General features: G+C 55.2%; 1 protein-coding gene across 1 annotated transcript in view; it reads right to left on the minus strand.

The window, feature by feature from the left end:
* TENM3 (teneurin transmembrane protein 3) overlaps window positions 1–21,688 on the minus strand; it is a 956,917-nt gene that overhangs the window by 232,604 nt on the left and 702,625 nt on the right. The window contains exons 6-7 of the mRNA XM_039913675.1: window positions 15,927–16,199; window positions 1,940–2,218 (exon numbers count right to left, since the gene is read on the minus strand). Of these exons, the coding sequence (XP_039769609.1) occupies window positions 1,940–2,218; window positions 15,927–16,161 (514 nt within the window). The 5' untranslated portion in view covers window positions 16,162–16,199. The remainder of the gene's footprint in view (window positions 1–1,939; window positions 2,219–15,926; window positions 16,200–21,688) is intronic.

Genomic DNA, 21,688 nt, shown 5'->3' on the forward strand with positions numbered 1-21,688 from the left:
TAACAATTTAAGAGACATTCCCTGCCCATTAGGAACTTACAGTCCAGAGGGGGAGACAGACATTCATAGAAACGAATAGATGACAGATATGTGCTTAAGTGGGGCTGGGAGGGAGGGATGAATAAAGGGAGAGTGTCAGGGTGACGCAGTAGGGAGTGGGAAAAGTCTCCCATTTCATGTATGAACCAGAGCTCTCTTTGACCTTCTCTTCCCCACAGACGATCCCGCGAGTTCCCACCCACTTCGCAGGATCCGGTCACCCCGGGTGACTGACTCACTTATTGACCTGGAATTCGGAGCTTTAAAGAAATCCTGGGAGTGCAGAGGGAGGAAGAGGATTTCTGCTTTTGTTTCCGGCAAGGGAGCTCCTACGGCAGGATCTGAGCCCGCTCGGGAGGAGGAAACGCAAGCCCCGTGGTGTAGACTGACGTTTCCACCCGCGACTAGGTGGGGGTCCCAGAAGCGGACCCTCCCACCCACCCCCAGCAGCCCTGAGTCTGTACGTCTTTCGATCAATCCCTCGCCCAGCCCCACAGCACTTACGTCCACGTCGGTCAATTACTCATTTATATTAATGTCTGTCTCCCTCTCTCTACACTGTAAGCTCGCTGTGGGCAGGGAATGTGTCTGCTTAGTGTTATATTGGACTTTCCCAACTGCTTAATACGGTGCTCTGCACCACAGTAAGTGCTCAATAAATACGAGTGAATGAATGAAACCACAGTGTCGTCCTCTCGCCTCCCAGCACGGCGAGCAGCCACAGCGGGAGAATCAAGAGCGGACGGTGGCCGTCACATCCGTTTGCTTGTTTTCAACACTGTTCTAAGCGCTGGGGTAGATATGTCAGCCAGGTCAGAGTCCCTGTCCCACATGGGGCTCACAATCTGAGTCTCTATCTGTCGCCGAATTGTACATTCCAAGCACTTAGTCCGGTGCTCTGCGCACAGTAAGCGCTCGATAAATACGACTGAATGACTGAAGCACCGTTCCAAGCGCCGGGGTAGAAACAACTCAATTTAGGTCAGACACAGTCCCTATCCCACATGGGTCTTGAGTGGGAAGGAGAAGAGATATGGAATCTGCACTTTACTGTTGAGGTGACCGAAGCCCAGAGAAGTCAAGTGCCCAAGGTCACCCAGCAGGTAAGTAGCAGAACTGTGATTAGAACCCAGGTCCTCCGGCTCCCCGGCTCGGCCTCCATCCACTAGGCCACGCGGCACCGCTCACCGATCCCTTCCTACTGCCCACTCCCGACTCCCGTCGCTCCGTGCCCCTCCCCAGGTCAGGATGTTGGACGGACACCGGAGGCAAATGCTGGAGACGAATCCGCCTCCTGCCCGCGTCCGGCCCCATCACCGCCGGCCGCCCCCCACGGCTCTCCGGGTCATCGCGTCTCCCGCGTCCAGCCCCGCATCCGCGGCCCCCGTGACCATGGGGAAAACAGGTCTCAGTCAACTTTCAGCCCGGCCCTTTCACGGACGGGACGACGCCTCCGTTTTCAGGATCTCCACGGCCCCGGAAGGCAGCCGGACCCCCCCCCCCCCCCCCCCCCCCCCGCAACTCCCTGCCTCGGCCCTGACTTCCACGGGTCAAGTTTCTTCTCCAATGGCTCGAGGCCTGTTGACGGACCTCTTGGCCCATCTTCGGACCGGCTGGCCCGTCGACGGACTGTCCCGGGGGCCCGTCCGCGTGAGCCGACGACGCCGCGTTCACAAAAGGCCCGCGCTTGCCCTCCACGCCTGGGCCTTTGCCCACGAAGGAGAAGGCCCGCATCCCAGCGGACTCCCGGAACGTCCCGCCGCAGGCCCCGCTGCAGGCCCCGGGGCTCCGGACTTCCCCTCCTCCCCCGCCCAGCCCTCGACGGGACCCCGGCCTGGTTTCTCCGGGAAGGCCCGGCGGCGGCGGCCTTCCACGCCGGGGACGGCCGGGCAGGACTCACCGTTCTCGCTGTCGGATTTGTTCTCGTGCTCGGTGTCGGTCAGGGTGAGGGCCGAGTTGGAGCGGCTGGAGAGGCAGGAGCTGCGGCCCGACTTGACCCCCCTGCCCCACAGCCGCATGGCACGCTCCGGGGACATGACGCCTTCGTTCTCCGTGTCCGCGTCCGAGCCCGCGCTCAGAGAGTAGCCTCGGTGGGGGAGCCCCATCTCCGCGCAGAACGCCAGGCCTCGCCTCGCCGCCGGCTCACACACCCCCAACTGCCGGAGGGTAAAATTCTGTCCTGATTCGGGGGGGAAAGAGAGAGAACGGAGGGTGAGTCGGGGCGGTCGGGTCCGCTGGGATTGCGGTCGGTCGGCGGTCGGTGGGTACCGAACGCCTACTGGGTGCGGAGCGCCGTACGGAACGCCTGTGGGACGCCGAGCACTTACGCTGCGCGCGGCCTCGTGCTCGGACCTCTGGAGAGCAGCGCGCTCCATTCGGCACCTTCTGGAAGCCGAGCACCGTGCCGAGTGCCTACGGAGTGCAGAGCACTGTGCCGGAAACCTACGGGACGCAGAGCACTGTGCCGGAAACCTACCGAGGGCAGAGCACTGTTTTCAGCACCCACGGGAAGCTGAGCACTGTGCTGAGTGTCTAGAGTGCGGGGCACTGTGCCGGGCACCCTCAGAGCACAGAATAGCATACTCGGTACCTACGGAGTGGAGAGCACTGTACTGGACGCCTACGGACTACCAAACGCTGTTCCGAGTGCCCGTGTTGTGCACGACACCGAACTCAGGGCCTATGGAGTGCAGAGCACTGTTTGCCACACCTACGGGATGCCAAGCACTGTGCTGAAGGACTGTAGAGTGCAGAGCACTGTGCTGGGTGCCTATAGAAGGCGGAGCACCGTTCTCAGTGCCTATGGAATGGAGAACGCTCTATTCGGCACCCACGGGAAGCCGAGCACCTACGGAGTGCAGAACATCTTGTTGGACGCCTACAGAATGCAGAGCAGTGGACTCGGTGCCTATGGAATGCAGAGCGCTGTACCGAGCACTTGGGAGAGTACCACAGAGTAAGAAAACACGATCCCTGCCCTCAAGGAACTGAAAATTTAGCCGGGGAAAAGCTGCCCCCGATGAATGACCGCCGCCCGCAAGACCTCAGAGTTGCCAACCCCTGTGCGCCGGGGCTGGGTGAACATAGCAGCACGGTGTAGTGGCTGGAGCACAGGCCTGGGAGTCAGAAGGTCATGGGTTCTAATCCTGACTCTGCTACTTGTCTGCTGTGTGACCGTGGGCACGTCACTTCACTTCTCTGGGACTCGGTTACCTCATCTGTAAAATGGGGATGGAGACCGTGAGCCCCAAGCAGGACAGGGACTGCGTCCACCTTGATTTGCTTGTTTCCACCCCAGCGCTGAGCACAGTGCCCGGCACAAGGTTAAGTGCTTAAGAAATACCATCATTATTTTAGGTGTCCCATGGGAAGCAGCATGGCTCAGCGGAAAGAACCCGGGCTTGGGAGCCAGAGGTCATGGGTTCGAATCCCGGCTCTGCCACCTGTCAGCTGGGTGACTGTGGGCAAGTCACTTCACTTCTCTGGGCCTCAGTTACCTCATCTGTAAAATGGGGATTAACTGTGAGCCTCACGTGGGACGACCTGATTACCCTGTATCTGCCCCAGCGCTTAGACAGTGCTCTGCACGTAGTAAGCGCTTAACAAATACCAACATTATTATTATTATTATTATTATTATTATTATCCAGGAGTCTCCCACTTGACCCACCGGGCGCCCCCTTCCCCTCTTGAGGGGCCCGGGAACGCGTCGAGGCAGAACGGGAGCAGAATGCGTCCCGGCCCTCCCGGCTCCCAGACCCCCCGGCCCGCTGGACCCCCGAGCCGGCCGGCCTTGTTTCGCTAGGATCCGCCAGTTCCCGGTTAGAAAAGACCACCCTGCCCTTAAACACAAGCTCAGGGGCCACGGCAAAAATCTGTCCGGACCACCTTCCGCGTCCCGGCTCAAACGGAGAGCGTGAGCCCCACGTGGGACAGGGACTGTGTCCCGCCTTGCTTCTCGTTTTGGAGAAGCAGCGTGGCTTCGTGGAAAAAGCCCGGGCTTGAGCGTCAGAGGCCGTGGGTTCTAATCCCGGCTGCGCCACTTGTCGGCTGCGTCTGACACTTCTCCGTGTCTCAGTGACCTGATCTGTAAAAATGGGGATTAAAACTCTGAGCCCCACGTGGGACAAGCTGATTGCCTTGGCTCTATCCCAGTGCTCAGAGCGGTGCTTGGCGCATAGTAAGCGCTTAACAGATCCCATCATTATTATTATTATTATTATCTACTCCAGCGCTTAATACAGTGACTGACACATAGTAAGCGCTTAACAAGAGAAGCAGCGAGGCATAGCAGATGGAGCACGGGCCTGGGAGTCAGAAGGTCATAGATTCTAATCCCACCTCCACCACTGTCTGCTGAATGACCTGGGGCAAGTCGCTTCACTTCTCTGTGCCTCAGTGTGAAATGGGGATTGAAACAGGGAGCCCCGCATGGGACAGAGACTGTGTCTGCCTCGATTTGCTTATGTCCACCCCAGTGCTTAGTGCAGCGTCTGGCACACAGTAAGCGCTTAACAGATACCACGAGTACTGTTATTATTAACCAACGCCACAGTTATTACGATGAGAATCCCGGACGCCATCTGTTGTGAATTGTCTCGCTGTCGCTGCACGGCACAATCGATCAATCAATAGATCGTATTCTCTGAGGGCTTATGATGGGGAGGGGACTGTACTAAACGCTTGGGAGAGTACAACGATAAAAGACAGTAGGTAGACACGTTCCCTGCCTACAACGAACTTAGCGGGGGAGACAGACATTAGTAGAAATAAATGAATTACGGAGATGTAGATAAGTGCCGGGTGCTGAGGGAGGGGGGAATAAAGGGAGCAAATCCAACTCCAAGGGCGATGCGGAAGGGAGTGAGAAAAGAGGAAATGAGGGCTTAGTCGGGGAGGGCTTCTTGGAGGAGGTGTGCCTTCAGTAAGGCTTTGGAGACGGGGGATAATAATAATAATAATAATAATGTTGGTATTTGTTAAGCGCTTACTATGTGCCGAGCACCGTTCTAAGCGCCGGGGTAGACACAGGGGAATCAGGTTGTCCCACGTGGGGCTCACAGTCTTCATCCCCATTTTACAGATGAGATAACTGAGGCCCTGAGAAGTGAAGTGACTTGCCCACAGTCACACAGCTGACAAGTGGCAGAGCCGGGATTCGAACCCATGACCTCCGACTCCAAAGCCCGTGCTCTTTCCCCTGAGCCACGCTGCTTCTCAGGGGAACGTGACTGTCTGTGGGATATGGAGACTGCGAGCCCGTCACTGGGCAGGGATTGTCTCTATCTGTTGCCGAACTGTCCACTCCGAGCGCTTAGTACAGCTGTGTGACTGTGGGCAAGTCACTTCACTTCTCTGTGCCTCAGTTCCCTCATGTGTAAAATGGGGATGAAGACTGTGAGCCCCACGTGGGACAACCTGATTCCCCTGTGTCTACCCCGGCGCTTAGAACGGTGCTCTGCACATAGTAAGCGCTTAATCCCAACATTATTATTATTATTAGTAGTACAGTGCTCTGCTCATAGTAAACGCTCAATAAATACCATTGAATGAATGCATACGGAGAGGGAGGGAGCTCTAGGCTAGCGGCAGCATGAGGGCGAGGGGTTGGTGGTGAGGTGAGACAAGATGGAGGTGCGGTGAGAAGGCCGGCATTAGAGGAGCGAAGTGTGAGGGCTGGGTTGGAGGAGGAGAGAAGTGAGGCGAGAAAGGAGGGGGCGAGACGATGGACCGTTTTAAAGAATAAGGAAGGCAGCGTTAAACGGGGGCGAGGGCTGGGCTCGGGCGGGCTTGCGGAACCACTCCCGCCCTCGGGCACAGACAGGAATCCCGGGCCCATGCGGCCCTTGCAAGCAGTAGTCCCCGCCGATGGACGTCTCCGTGCCACCCGCTCTCGCTGCGCATCCCCGGGCACGTCGCTTCATCCGCCGCCTGGCTTCTAATCTCGGCTCTGCCACTCACCTGCTGTGTGACCTCGGTAAATCACTTACCTTCTCTGCGCCTCAGTTCCCTCATCTTCAAAATGAGGATTCAATACTCGTTCTCCCTCTCAGTTTGTGAGCCCCAAGTGGGACCTGTTCATCCAGTATCTACCCCGGTGCTTAGTTCGGTGCGTGATACGTAATGAATGCTTAATAAATACCACAGTTATCATTATTTGGGGCTGGAACACAGTGAACAGGAACAAGAATCCTGGTCGCTTCTCAATAAAGCCTACGGTTTTTCTTCAGTTCTTACTATGCATCAAACACTAAGCTGAGCGCTAGGATTGATGCAATACAATCGGATCTGAAAGAGTCGCAGTCCCACGTGGAGTTCACAGTCTAAATAGGAGGGAGATCAGGTATTGATTTCCCACTCTACAGATGAGGAAACCGAGGCCCAAAGAAGCAAAATGAATTGCCCAAGGTCACACAGCAGGCAAAAAGCAGAGACGGGATTAGATCCCAGGGCTAGGCTCTTTCCACCAGGCCATTTTGGAGGTCATGTAAGTTTCTGGTTTTTTTTTTTAAATAATAATGGTGGTGTTTGTTAAGCGTTTACTTTGTGCAAAACACTGTTCTAAGCAATGGGGGGATACAAGGCGATCAGGTTGTCCCACGTGGGGCTCACGGTTTTAATCCCCATTTTACGGATGAGGGAACTGAGGCCCAGAGAAGTGAAGTGACTCGCCCACAGTCACGCAGCTGCCAAGTGGCAGAGCCGGGATTCAAACCCGTGACCTCTGACTCCCAGGCCCGCACTCTTTCCACTGAGCTATGCTGCTTCCCCAGTGGTATCTCTTAAGTGCCTACTGTGTGTCCAGCACTGTGCTAAGTGTTAGGGCGGATACAAGCCAATCAGGTTGGACACAGTCCACGTCCCACATTGGACTCACAGTCTAAATTGGAGGGAGGAGGATCTAATCCCCGATTTACAGACGAAGTAACCGAAGCACGGTTCCTCCCTTTCCCTCTGCTCGTCCCCCTCTCCCTTCCCCTCCCCTCAGCACTGTGCTCATTTGTATCGATTTTTATTACCCTATTTATTTTGTTAATGAGGTGTCCAGCCCCTCGATTCTATTTATTGCGATTAGGTTGTCTTGCTTTTGTCCGTCCGTCTCCCCCGCTTAGACTGTGAGCCCGTCCTTGGGCGGGGACGGTCTCTATCTGTTGCCGAACTGTACATTCGAAGTGCTCAGTACAGTGCCCTGCACATAGTAAACGCTCAATACATACTACTGAAAGCACAGAGAGGCAAAGTAAGCCGCCCAAGGACACACAGCAGATGGGGGGGCAGATCTAGGATTAGAACCCAGGTCGTCTGACTCCCAGGCTCTGTGCTCTTTCCACTAAGCCACCCTATTTCTGCAGGACGTCCCGGGCCCTCGTTGTAAACTCAAGGCAATCACCAGCGACGCGTTGTGTGTCCGCCTCACATTAATTTGACTTTCAACCCCTTCCGAGAGCAGGAAAACACGGCGAAAACCCAAGGCCCCGGGGGGAAACCTTTCCCGACCAGCGGGGTGGGTGTCCTTACACAGGCCTAGAATAATCGAGGGATCTGCTAGGCGCTCACTGTGCGTCAAGCACTGTACTAAACGCTGGGGTGGAAGCAGGCAACTCTGGTCGGACCCAGTCCCTGTCCCGCATGGGGTTCCCCGTCTCACCTCCCATGTTACAGATGAGGTAACTGAGGCCCAGAGCAGTGACTTGCCCAAGGTCACGCAAGAGCTAGGATTAGAACCCGTGACCCGGTGGCTCGCAGCCCCGTGCTCTATCCCCTCCGCCGCGCTGCTTCTCTAGATGGAGTGTGGCCTGACGGCTAGAGCCCGGGCTTGGGAGTCAGAGGACCCGGGTTCCAATTCCGACTCGGCCACTTGCCCGCTGTGTCGAGGCTCAGTGGAAAGAGCCGGCGCTTGGGAGTCGGAGGTCACGGGTTCGAATCCCGGCTCCGCCGCTTGCCCACTGTGTGACTTTGGGCAAGGCACTTCACTTCTCTGTGCCTCAGTTCCCTCATCTGTAAAATGGGGCTTAAAACTGTGAGCCCCACGTGGGACATCCTGATCAGCTTGTATCCCCCCGCAGCGTTCAGTAAGCTTGCGCATAGTAAGCGCTTAACAAATACCATCATTATTATTAAGCCTGGGCAGGTCACGTCACGTCTCTGGGCCTCAGTTACCCCATCCGTAAAGTGGGGATGAAATACCCACTCTTCCTCATCGTTCGACCGTGAGCCTCATGTGAGACGGGGAGGGCGTCTGATCTATCATCTATCTACCGGGGCACTTAGTACAGTGCTAGGCGACAGCCAGTGCTTAGCAAAGACCACAGTCGTTATTGCAGAGTGGCGCAGCGGAAGCGTGCTGGGCCCATAACCCAGAGGTCGATGGATCGAAATCAACCCCTGCTAGTTCTTCAGAGAAGCAGCGTGGCTCAGTGGAAAGAGCCTGGGCTTGGGAGTCGGAGGTCATGGGTTCGAATCCCGGCTCTGCCGCTCGTCAGCGGTGCGACCGTGGGCGAGTCGCTTCACTTCTCTGTGTCTCAGTTCCCTCATCTGGAAAATGGGGATGAAGACTGTGAGCCTCACGTGGGACAACCTGATTCCCTTGTATCTCCCCCGGCGCTTAGAACAGTGTTCTGCACATAGTAAGCGCTTAACGAATACCCACATCATTATCGTTATTGTTACTGAAGCAGAATGGCCTAGTAGATACGGCACGGGCTTGGGAGTCGGAAGGATCTGGGTTCTAATCCCAGCTTCGCCACATGCCTGCTGTATGACCTTGGGCAAGTCACTTGGCTTTACCGGTGCTGAGTTACAGGGCCTGGCACATGTAAGTGCTTAACAAACGTCATTATTATTATTATTGTTATATTATTTGGCCAGCCCCCCGTACGTCACCTGTTGTTAATGCCCTCCTAGTGCTGCGAATGAATTACTGCTCTTTTCATCGGCCTGCCCGCGTCAGGGAATGATGCCAGATTCCGGGACTGTAGACAACACCGCCCCAGGGGAACTGGGACCGCGCCTGCCAAGCCTTGGATGTGGAGACCAGCCAGGTTCCTGGAAAGTCAGTCAGTCAGTCGTATTTACTGAGTGCTCACTGTGTGCACGGCACTGTACTAAGCACTTGGGAGAGGACGGCATAACAGCACGACACGTACGTTCCCTGCCCACAGAGAGCTTACAGTCTAGAGAAGCAGCATGGCTGGGTGGCAAGAGCCCGGGCTCGGGAGTCGGAAGGTCGTGGCTTCTAATCCCGGCTCCGCCACTCGTCTGCTGTGTGACCTCGGGCAAGCCACTTAACCTCTCTGTGCCTCAGTACCCTCGACTGGAAAATGGGGATTAAGCCCGTGAGCTCCACGTGGGGCAACTTTGATGACCCTGAATCTACCCCAGTGCTTAGGAAAGTGCTTGGCACACAGTAAGTGTTTAACAAATACCGTAACTATTATCTTATTATTATTAGAGGGGGACACAGACAGTAACAGAAATGAAGTTACAGATACGGACGTAAGTGCTGTAGGGCTGGGACGGGGGGGTGAATAAAGGGAGCAAGTCAGGGCGGCGCAGAAGGGAGCTGAAGGAAGTCACTGCCGGAATGCAAGCGATGCAGCGAGAATCCTTTCCCGAAGGCCTCGACAAACTCAAGGTTTAAAGGAGATGATTCTTGAACTTGAAGGCGGCTCTTAGCCTTGACCCCTCCTTCCTTTTTTTTTACGGTATTTGTTAAGCGCTTACTATGTGCCAGGCACTGATTAAGCTCTAGGGTAGATACAAGCTAATCAGGTTGGACACATTCCCGGTCCCTCATGGGGCTCACGGTCTGAACCCCCATTTTCCAGAGGAGGGAACCGAGGCACAGAGAAATGAAGTGATCTGCCCAAAGTCACACAGCCCACAGGCGGGATTAGAACGCAGGTCCTCTGGCTTCTAGGCCCATGCTCTATGTGGGAGGCCACGCTTCTTCCATCCGGAAGTCTGACCCGGATTTTGCGATGCTCTAAAATGGAGGAGCGGGGAATGGGTTGGAAGGGTGTGTTCTTTACGCTCGCTTTCCCCGGCAGCCGTAGCCCCTCCGAGATTCTCCTCCTCCCCTCCCTTTTGCCCTTCCTCCTCCTCCAGATGTTTGGCCGGGGCGGCGGAGTCTCCATCGGGGGAACCGAGCGTGGGCTAATAATAACGGGAAAGGCCCCGAGGCGACGATGGAATGTGACTGAAGGTTTTTACAAAAGTCAACGACAGCCTGGGGGAATTGGCACCGGGCTCCGTCCTGGCCTGCTCACGGCTTCCACTCGGGCTTCCCGTCCGATTTCCAAGCTCCCTCTCTGGCTGAATCGTTCCGGAGTTTTCCCACGCTTGGACGAAGGGAGAAGCCAACACGGAGGGGAGAAGCCGACACTTCCAAGATCCGTCTGTCGATCTGGGGGCCTTGGGAAACCGGCCGAAGCGGGATCTTTCTATGGATTCTCCCACGTTCTGAGTACGGTGCTCTGCACACATGGGAGCGCAACAAATATCTAACAATTGACAGACTGATCTTCTGAGCCGGGTGAAGGGATGTGGCCTAGTGAATAGAGGACGGGGCTGGGAGTCAGAAGGGCCAGGGATCCAATCCTGGCCTCCGCCACTTGCCTGCTATGTGACTTGGGCCAGTCGCTTCACTTCTCTGTGCCTCAGCTACCTCTTCTGTAACATGGAGATTAAGATTGTGCACCCCATGGGGGACAGGGATTGTGTCCAACCTGATGACTTTGTATTTACTCCAGCTCTTAGAACAGTGCCTGGCACATAGTGAATGCTTAACAAATACTCTTAAAAAAAAAAAAAAAGGTGGGGCAGTGAAGAAGTGGGCATCCCACGGGAGATGGGCCTGGGAGTTAGAAGGATTGGGTTCTAGTCCCAGCTCCACCACATATAATAACGTTGGTATTTGTATCTGTTAAGCGCTTTCTATGTGCCGAGCACCGTTCTAAGCGCTGGGGTAGACACAGGGGAATCGGGTCGTCCCACGTGGGGCTCACAGTCTTAATCCCCATTTTACAGATGAGGGAACTGAGGCACCGAGTAGTTAAGTGACTTGCCCAAAGACACACAGCTGACAAGTCTGCTGTGTGACCTTGGGCAAATCCATTCACTGCTCTGGGTCTCAGCTCCCTCATCTGTAAAGTGGGGATTAAGACTGTGAGTCCCATGTGGGACAGGGACCGTGTCTGACCTGACTCACGTGTATCGACCCCAGGGCTTAGAAAAAAATGGTGGTATTTGTTAAGCGCTTACTATGTGCAAAGCACTGTCCTAAGCGCTGGGGGATACAAGATGATCGGGTTGTCCAACGTGGGGCTCGCAGTCTTAATCCCCATTTTACAGATGAGGTAACTGAGGCATCGAGAAGTTAAGTGACTTGCTGACAAGTGGCCGAGCTGGGACTCGAACCCATGACCTCTGACTCCCAAGCCCATGCTCTTTCCACTGAGCCACGCTGCTTCTCTTAGAACAGTGCTTGGCACCTAGTAAGCGCTTAACTACCGTAGTTAATTGACGAATCAAATTGCTGGGTGCTCCCAGGCTGAGCTGGGCGTTGGCAAGAGCCGCGGATGGCCTGGGGAGTGAGCGGGTCCACCACCCTGGACTTTGTGATTTTGGGCATGTCACTTAACTTCTCTGGGCCTCAGTTCCCTCATCTGTAAAATGGGGATGAAGACTGTGAGCCCCACGTGGGACAACCTGATTACCCTGTATCTACCCCGGCGCTCAGAACGGTGCTTGGCACACAGTAAGCGCGTAACAAATATTATTATTATTATTATTATTATGGAGATGGGGGCTATGGCTAGCCACAGATCAAGCTGCATCTAGTCTATCCGAGAGCTAGCGGGTCTGCAATGCCAGCGGGGGAAAGTTGGACGGGGGGGCGATGGGGAGAGAACAAGGTCCGCCGCTGAGGAGCCGCAGGGGGCGAGAAGAGAAAGAATCAGGCCCGGGATTGGGGGCCAGATGGGACGGAAGGCCAGAGAATGAGGCCCCAGTCTGGTGCATTTCCGGGTGAAGATCCGAGCGGGATGAAAAGGGAGAGAAGGAGGCCTGGGATCGGTTCATTAGAGAAGCAGCGTGGCTCAGTGGAAAGAGCACGGGCTTTGGAGTCAGGGGTCATGAGTTCGAATCCCAGCTCTGCCACTTGTCAGCTGTGGGACTGTGGGCAAGTCATTTAACTTCTCTGAGCCTCAGTTACCTCATCTGTAAAATGGGGCATAAGACTGTGAGCCCCACTTGGGACTCCCCTGTGTTAACTTCTCTGTGCCTCAGTTCCCTCATCTGTAAAATGGGGATTAAGACCGTGAGCCCCACGTGGGACAACCTGATTCCCCTGTGTCTACCCCAGCGCTTAGAACAGCGCTCGGCACATAGTAAGCGCTTAACAAATACTAACATTATTATTATTATTACCCCAGTGCTTAGAACAGTGCTCTGCACAGAGTAAGCGCTTAACAAATACCAACATTATTATTATTATTCATTAGTGGGGAGGGGCCAGGTGAGATGGAAGGGGGAGAGAATGAGGCCTGGGAATGCGGGGGAGGGACCAGGTGAGATGGAAGGGGAGAAAATGAGCCTGGGATTGGTGCATCGTGGCCGAGGAGCCGAGTGGGATGAAAGGAGAGAGAATGAGAAGCGGTGTGGTTTAATGGAAAGAGCACGGGCCTGGGAATCAGAGGGTCATGGGTTCTAATCCCTGCTCCGCCACTTGACTGCTGTGTGACTTTGGGCAAGCCACTTAACTTCTCTGGGCCTCGGTTACCTCATTTGTAAAATGGGGATTAAGACTGTGAGCTCCACGCGGGACCATCTGATCACCTTGTATCTACTCCAGTGCTTAGAACAGTTCTTGGCACTTAGTAAGCGCTTAACAAATCCCATTATTATCATTATCTTATATAATAATACATAATTATAATAATATATTATATATAACAATAATAATAATAATAATAATGAGGCCTGGGATTGGTTCATTGGTTGGAAGGGGCTGTGGGGAAGGAAGGGGAGAAAATGAGGCCCGGGATCAGAGTGTATGGCTGGGCCGGAGCAGGGGGGATGAGGGAGGCCCAGGACCATCGGTCAATTGGTCGGCCGGGGTCTTCTCCTCCCCACAGCCCACTGGGGGCCGGTGCCCCCAGGAAAGGTATAGATTGTGCTGCGGGCTCGGAAACAACGCTTGCTTTTGAGGTGACCTTTGCCCCTTGACCTCCGACTCTTGTCATTTTTCAAACAAGAAGCTGATCGGAAGGGTCGCGGGAAACGAGAAGAAAGGGCGGGAGAGCGAAGAGGCGAGGAGGAGCTCCGTTTGGCGCCTTCCAAAGTGCCAGCGGGGACGGCCCCCTTCCCCGCCTCCCCCGCCACTTTGGGCTCGGGTTCGGTTCCCCGCGAATCGCCAGCCCGGCCCTGTCTCCGCAAACCAGCCCAAACTGGCCCGTCGGCGGCCTCCCTCCTCCTCCGATCCCCCCGGCACCGGAAACGCTAAAATGACCCCGGGATTTCAGATCGGTCCCGGGCCCTTGGCCACTTGGGGCGACCCTGGCCCCCTACCCCCCCCCCGCCCCAACAGCCCTAGACATCCTCGCCGCCTCGGTTTACCGACGCCGGGAGAGAGCGGAACCACAGCCGCCCGTTCACGGGCCCAGCTGCTGCTGCTGCCGCGACACCCTGCCGAAGCCCTCTCTTCTTTTTCTTCCACTCCCTTCGGCATCACCCTGACTTGCTCCCTTTATTCATCCTCCCATCGCAGCCCTACAGCACTCACGTCCCTATCTGTCATTTATTTATTTATATTAATATCTGTCTCCCCCTCTAGACTGTAAGCTCGTGTGGACAGGGAACTTGTCCACCCAACTTATTGTATTATACTCCCCCAAGCGCTTAGTACAGTGTTTTGAACACAGCAGGCGCTCAGTAAATACGATCGACTGCCCGGCGCCACCCCTTCGCAGCCGTGGCCGCACTTAGACACGCGCTTCCAGGACCACTGACCTCCGTGGCCAGGACGTCGGCTCTACTCATCGCCTAGACTGACTGACCGTGCCTCTTTGGCAAGGGCTGCGAAGGCTGTCGACCGGAAGCGGCGCGGACTAGTGGATAGAGCCCGGGCCCGGGAGTCAGAGGAACTGGGTTCTGATCCCGGATCGGCCACTCGTCTGCTATGTGGCCTGGAGCAAACCACTTTGCTTCTCTGGGCCTCAGGTCCCTCATCTGTAAAATGGGGATTAAGACTGGGAGCCCCATGTGGGACAACCTGATTACCTTGTACCTACCTCGGCACTTAGTACAGTGTCTGGTACTTAGTAAGAGCTTAACAGATACCATAAAAAAAAAGGACCGGAGTCTCAGCGCGACTTTTGGGGGGATGGTGGAGGTTGGATTTGGGGTGGGAATCGAGACGGGGGTGGTGGTACTGTTCAGACACGGGGATCCTCCCCTGATGGGACTGTCTATGCCGAAAAGTGGGGCTTGGATGTCTCTCCAGTGACTGGGCCCCGTCAGAGCGTTAGTCCAGGGCCGTGACCGATTCCCCCCTCCAGCCCTTTGGCCTTTCTGTCTGGCTGTTCTCAGCTCCCTGCGTGTCCCAAGACCCCCTTCCCACTTCCCAGCTCTCCCGGTGGGATCTCGGCCCAAATGGGCTTGGGGTCCCGCGGGACTTAAGAGGCTCAGGGTCTGGGGGCTGAAGGGTCGAGGCTGAGGAGGGCTCAGGGGTCGGCGACGCGCTGGTCGGGATGCGAGACGGGGCAGGGACCAGCCTCCTCTCCGTGACAGTGCCCACGGATCCCATTCCTGGACACCCAAACAGCTGGGTGTTACCTGTGCACGTAGCAAATCTTTATCCCCCAACCCAGTGGCCTCGCAGAGCTCCCCCGGGACAGCTCAGGTGCTCGTGTCCACCACTGCCACGTGCAGATGAGGCTCTTTCAGCTCAAACAATCCCCGGGAGGAGTCTGCGGTCACCTGTCTCCCTCTCTCTCTTTCGGTCCAGGGCATAAAGGGTTGGGTGAAAGTGATCCTGGAGCCCGCTCAGCCACTGAACGGCATTCCACCTTTCACCCAAACCGTGTAGAAAACGTCCGCTCTCCGGTGGCAAGAGGAAATAGGGATTTTCCCACGAGATCCCACGTCCAACTCAAATTTGTGCAAGCAGGAGACAGCATCTTGAATAGCTTCAACCCTCTGTAATGCAGCAGGAGTTTATTCCAGCCATCCCTTCTTGGGGGGAGAGGGAGATGAAGGGGGTGGTCTAAGAAGGGAGAGGTAGGGGGCTGTGGGAGTTGGGGAGTGGGAAGGTGAGGGGGTGAGGTGCAGAATTCGGGGAACAGGTTGATAGGGGAGTGGTGGGTAAGGGAGCGGGTTGAAACGGGGAGGAGGGCGGGGGGGCATGGACTACAGTGGGGAGGAGGATGAGGGGTCAAGGGGTGCAGTGGAGAGGAGGGTGAGAGGGTGGGGGTACGCCGGGGAGAAGGGTGGGAATACTGGGTTGCAGTGCGGAGGAGGAGGAGGAGGTGTCGGGGGGCACTGGGGAGGAAGGTGAGAAGGCGGGGGATACAGTTGGGAGGAAGGTGAAGGGCGGGGGCTAAAATGGGGAGGCGGAAGATGGGAAGGAGTCCCATGGGAAGGGGGTAAGAGGAGAGCGGTTCAGTGGGGAGAAGGGTAAGAGGGGTGAGGGGGCAGAAGGGAGTGGGGAAATGCTTCACCTGAACTCCTGGACAGAAGGGTGGCTTGGCGCCTCCCCGCCCCCAAAGCTCTCCGTCTCTGTGTCTCCGTCTGTCTCTCTCCCTACCCGGCCGGGCAGTCCGGTCACCCCGAGTCCCCGGACGCCCACCTCGGCGGCGGGGCGCGGGACGGGGCGGGCGCGGGCCTACCTTGGCGTGGGAACTCGTCGGCCTCGCGGTGCACGAGGTCCTTCACCCGGCTGCCGTAGAGGAGGCGGGAAGAGTCATGGTCGAAGGCCTTGAGCGTCTCGCTGGAGCTGTAGGACTTCTGGGTGGGCACCCGGCAGCCGTCGTCCCGCTCGCCGGCCGGATTGGCGCCTCGCCGCTCCTTGTCCCGCCTGCCCTTGGTCAGGGAGCAGTAGGGCCGGCGCTCCTTCACATCCATCCTTCATTCCCCCCGGGGCTCAGCGGGTCTCACCGCCGCTGAAAAGACAAGCCCGCCCTCGCGTCGTCAGCGCCCTCACGGCCCGGCGCCGCCGCCGCTCACCCCGCCGTCCCCGGGGGGAGCCTGACCCACTCGTGACACCACCGGGGGAGCCCCGACCCACCGACCCTAAGGGGAGAGCCGGCCATCCTTCCCGTCTCACAAGCCGGCAACCTTGGCGTCGTCCTCGACTCGTCTCTCTCATTCGACCCGCGTACTCGATCCGTCGCCGAATCCCGTCGGTCCCACTTTCACAGCATCGCTAAAATCCACCCTTTCCCCTCCATCCAAACCGCTATCACGTCAATACGATCACTCATCCTATCCCACCTAGATTACTGCTCCTCCCAACCCCCCCGTCTCTCCCCACTCCGGTCCCTACTTCACTCCGCTGCCCGAATCATCGTTCTACAAAGACGGTCAGGGCACGTCACCACCCGCCTCAAAAATCTCCAGGGGTTATCCTCCTCCTATCAAACAAAAACTCCTCACCATTGCTTCCGAGCTGTTCGTCCCCTTGCCCCCTCCTACCTCACCTCCCGTCTCTCCTTCTCCATCGCAGCCCGCACACTTCGCTCCTCTGGTGTCGCTAACCTTCTCACTGTGCCCCAATCTCGCCTGTCTCACCGCCGACCCCTGGCCCACGTCCTGCCTCTGGCCTGGAACGCCTTCCCTTCTCAAATCCGACAGACGGTGACTCTCCCCGACTTCAAAGTCTTCTTGAAGGCCCGTCTCCTCCGAGAGGCCTTCCCAGACTAAGCCCCCCTTTTCCTCATCTCCCACTCTTTTCTGCGTCACCCTGACCCGCTCCCTTTGCTCTTCCTCCGACTCCCAGCCCCACGGCATTTATGTACGCGTGTGTCATATGAGAGCACGGGCTTTGGAGTCAGGGCTCATGAGTCCGAATCCCAGCTCTGCCACTTGTCGGCTGTGTGACTGTGGGCGAGTCACTTAACGTCTCTGTGCCTCAGTTCCCTCATCTGTAAAATGGGGATCAAGACTGTGAGCCCCACGTGGGACGACCTGATTCCCCTATGTCTATCCCAGCGCTTAGAACAGTGCTCGGCACATAGTAAGCGCTTAACAAATACCAACATTATTATTATTATTATTATTTGCGTTGACGTCTGTCTCCCCTCCCCCGCCCCCCAGGCTGTGAGCTCATGTGGGCAGGGAATGTCACCGTTTATGGTTGTATTGTATGTTCCCAAGCGTTTAGTACAGTGCTCTGCAAACGGTAAACGCTTATAAGTTCATTCATTCATTCATTCAATAGTATTTACTGAGCGCTTACTATGTGCAGAGCACTGTACTAAGCGCTTGGAATGAACAAGTCGGCAACAGATAAAGTCCCTGCCGTTTGACGGGCTTACGGTCTAATCGACCGAACGAATGAATGAGACCTGGTTCGCCGACTTGGATCCAGCTCTGCCGGGGGGAGGGGATCCTACCCATCGGCACCAGAGGTCACTGGAAACCACCGGGGGACACCCGACACCACCGCGCCATCGCCCACCCGCCACCAGGGAAGACCCAGCCTGCCGCTAGGGGAGACCAGGCCCACGTGTCCATATATTGTTTAACTGTACTCTCTCAGAGCCACGAAACCCAGGCGGGTCGGGCCTCCGTCTTCCAACGAGGCCACCTCTCCGGCCGTTCGGGAGGGAGATCTCATGGAAAGCCAATCGCTGACCTGCGGGATCCCCCCGCCTGGGAGTGAAGGCACCCAAAGTCAAAAATTGCCAGCCAGAAGGCCAGAGATAATCTGTTCTCTTTCTCTCTCTGACCTGTTTGTGATAACTACGTTTTGAACGATAATAATGATAATGGTATTGGTTAAGCGAGACTGTGAGCCCGTCACTGGGCAGGGAATTTCTCCATCTGTTGCCGAACTGTCCATTCCGATCACTTAGTACAGTGCTCTGCACACAGTCAGCGCTTAATAAATACTGTTAAATGAATGAATGAATGGAAAGGGTTGTGACCCAAGGGGGTTCGCAGCCTCTGGCAAGACCCATTACGTAACACGATGTGGCCTAGTGGAAAGAGCCCGGGCCCGAGAATCCGGGGCCTGGATTCTAATCTCGACTCTGCCACTTACCTTCTGGGTGGCCTTGGGCGAGTCACTTCACTTCTCGGGGTCTCCGTTCCCTTAACTACAAACTGGGGATTCAATCCCTGTTCTCCCTCCTACTCGGGCTGCGAGCCCCGGGTAGGACCGGGTTATTCTGTATCTACCCTAGCCTTCGTATAGAGCTTTGCACGTAGTAAGGGCTTAACAAACGCCACAGTTATTATCGTCACCATCATCATCGTCATCATCCTCGTGGCTTAACGGATCGAGCACGGGCCGGTGAGTCGGAAGGACCTGGGTTCTAATCGAGGCCCCGCCACCTGTCTGCTGTGTGATCTTGGGCAAGTCAATTCAGTTCTCTGGGCCTCAGTTACCTCATCCCTAAAATGGGAATTAAGAGTGCGAGCCGTATGTGGGACAAGGATTGTGATTAACTTGTATCTACCCCAGCTCTTAGAACAGTGCTTGGACCATAGTAAGCACTTAAGTACCATAATCGTAAGAGTTATTATTATTACCATCATAATCATCATCATTATTAGTAATACTGACAAGGACGCAACGTTTTCTCCCTCCAACAATAATGTTGGTATTTGTTAAGCGCTTACTATGTGCAGAGCACTGTTCTAAGCGCTGGGGTAGACAGGGTAATCAGGTTGTCCCACATGAGGCTCACAGTCTTAATCCCCATTTTACAGATGAGGTAACTGAGGCCCAGAGAAGTTAAGTGACTCGCCCACAGTCACACAGCTGACAAGTGGCAGAGCTGGGATTCGAACTCATGACCTCTGACTCCAAAGCCCGGGCTCTTTCCACTGAGCCACGCTCCAACGGGAGGGCGTCTCTTGTCCCAGTGAAAACACAAACCCTCCCTTTCTGGATATCTGCCCACACACTTGTTGAGTCTCCAGACTCCCAGGGACAGGTCGACACAACCCCCGAGACCCTCACCCTCCTTTCGCCGACATTCACTCTGCCCGGCCCTGTTCGGTCGCCAAACCCGGGCTCGCCCACAAAGCCCAGAAATACACAGTTCCTGGGAGAGCGGTGCTGGCCCGTAATAACTGCAAGTTAGGAGATCCAGGTTCTAGTCCCTGTTCCACTACTGACCTGCTGCGTGACCGGGCCAATCAATCACCTTCTCTGGGCCTCAGTTTCCTCATCTGGAAAATGGGGATTCAACACCTGTTCTCTCTCCCTGTTTGACTGTGAATCCTGCATGGGACAGGGACCATCTGCTCTGTTTTCTTCATTTCTACCCCAGTGCTTAGCAAACTCTTGAATAAAAGTCATAATAATTACTATAACAACAAAGGGTACTGTATAATACATTACAATACACTATATATATAGTGTTGTATGTGCATATATATAGCTGTATATATATATAGTGTTGTGTGTGTATATATATATATGTAGTATGGAATGAAAATAATGATTAGACTGGAATCAAACCTTTGCAAAGGATGACTATAATTAGCCCAATAAAAGTTTTATTTGACTCATTTTCATCATAAATTATTTTTTAAGGTGGACGGGAAATGGGACTTTGGCCTTCCTCAATTCGGGACCAAAGACCCGAAGATTTTTCAGGGTCTCCTCTGCTAGAGGATTTCTCTCCTCCGGAGATCACACCAGCCTGCCGGGAGAAAAAGCCAAGCCCTCCATTCCACCGGTGAGGAGAAAAATGACTTCCTCATCGGCTTCCCGCGTTCACCCCTTTCCGGTGTCATCGAGAGGCTCGTGCACCGTGGCTGTCCCACGTAGCTCAGCAGCCTCCCGAATTGAATAACCATAATAATAATTGCGGTATTGGCTAAGCGCTTACCATGTGCCAGACACTGAACTAAGCACAGAAGGGGATACAAGCAAATCGGGTTGGACACGGTCCCTGGCCCGCTTGGGGTCTGCAGTCTCGACTGAGCGACTGTTCCATGGGACCCGCTTGATTCCCCCTCTAGATTGTAAGCTCATCGCGGGCAGGGAATGTGTCCTTTTATTGTTGCACTGTACTCTCCCGAACACTCAGTCCAGTGCTCTGCACACAGTAAGCGCTCGATAAATACGATCGATTGACATAGCAAGCGCTTAACAAATATCATTAAAAGAATACAAGAATCTACGTTCCCTACCCTCAACAAGCTTCCAGTCTGGAGACGGAAAGGAAGTGCTGGATGTGTGTCTGTATCCAGTCTCCTCTCTCCCCCTTTACTGTAATTCCCGTCTCTGTTTACTTTCCCAGTGTTCGCTGCAGTGCCCCGCACTATGAGGGGGGCTACTGTCGGTGGAGGTGGGGTTAAAACAGCACCCGACGAGCCACCGGGCCCCCCCACAAATCCGCACCGTCGAAAACGGCAACACCCAAAATTCGTTAAAATCAGATCAGGGCCCGGGGATTTATTTTTGGAACGCGAGAAGACCTTCTCTGGAGGCGAAAAGCAAATACGTGAATATTTGTCCCCGAGGTGACAGAAAGAGCTCGTCAAGGCGACCTCAGGCTGTGGAGCAGCGGAATAAAACGCTCGACAGCAGGAACCCAAAACAGCTGAAACTGAAAACCATCAAAAGCCATAAGCAGCGCGGCTTTACAAATTCAGGTCAGATCAACCTGGGTTTTTCTGGTCTGAATAAAGCAGTGGGGGGGGGGGGGTTCCCGTTGACATATTACCCTCGGTTTAGCAGAGATGTCTCAGGACGCGAGGAACGGCAGGGAAACAGTCGAGGAAGCAGCGTGGCCCAGCGGGAAGAGCCCGGGGCCTCGGAGTCTGAGGGCCCGTTCTCTCTCCTGCTTAGACCGTGAGCTCCTTCATCTGTAAAACGGGAATTAAATACCATTCCCCCTCCTGTTTAGACCGCGAGCCCCGTGTGCCACAGGGACTGTGTCCAACCCGATTATCTCTGTATCTACTCCGACGCTCAGAACAGTGCTTGGCACGCAGAACGTTCTTAACAAGTACCGCGATTATACTGATTATCGTTCGTTCAAGCATTCATTCGATCGTATTTATTGAGAGCTTACTATTTGCAAAGCACCGTACTAAGCAGTTGGGAGAGTATAATAAATAGCACCACTTGATTGAATGCTCCTAATTGAATCAGCGAAGCTCTGCACACAGCCGGCGTCCAGAAGAGTGCTCTGCACACAGTGGGTGCTCAATAAATGTCGATTCATTCAATTATATTTACTGAGCCCTTACTGTATGAAGAGCACTGTACTAAGCGCTTGGGAGAGTACAGTGGAACAATAAACCGACACATTTCCCGCCCACTAGCCTGGGAGCCCCATGTGGGCCGGGGATCGGGTCCGATTTGATGGCATCCCAGTCATTCAATAGTATTTATTGAGCGCTTACTATGTGCAGAGCACTGTACTAAGCACTTGGAATGTACCAATCGGTAACAGATAGAGACGGT

This window comes from Ornithorhynchus anatinus, chromosome 12 (assembly GCF_004115215.2).
Source record: "Ornithorhynchus anatinus isolate Pmale09 chromosome 12, mOrnAna1.pri.v4, whole genome shotgun sequence".
In the NCBI taxonomy this organism is placed as follows: Eukaryota; Metazoa; Chordata; class Mammalia; order Monotremata; family Ornithorhynchidae; genus Ornithorhynchus; species Ornithorhynchus anatinus.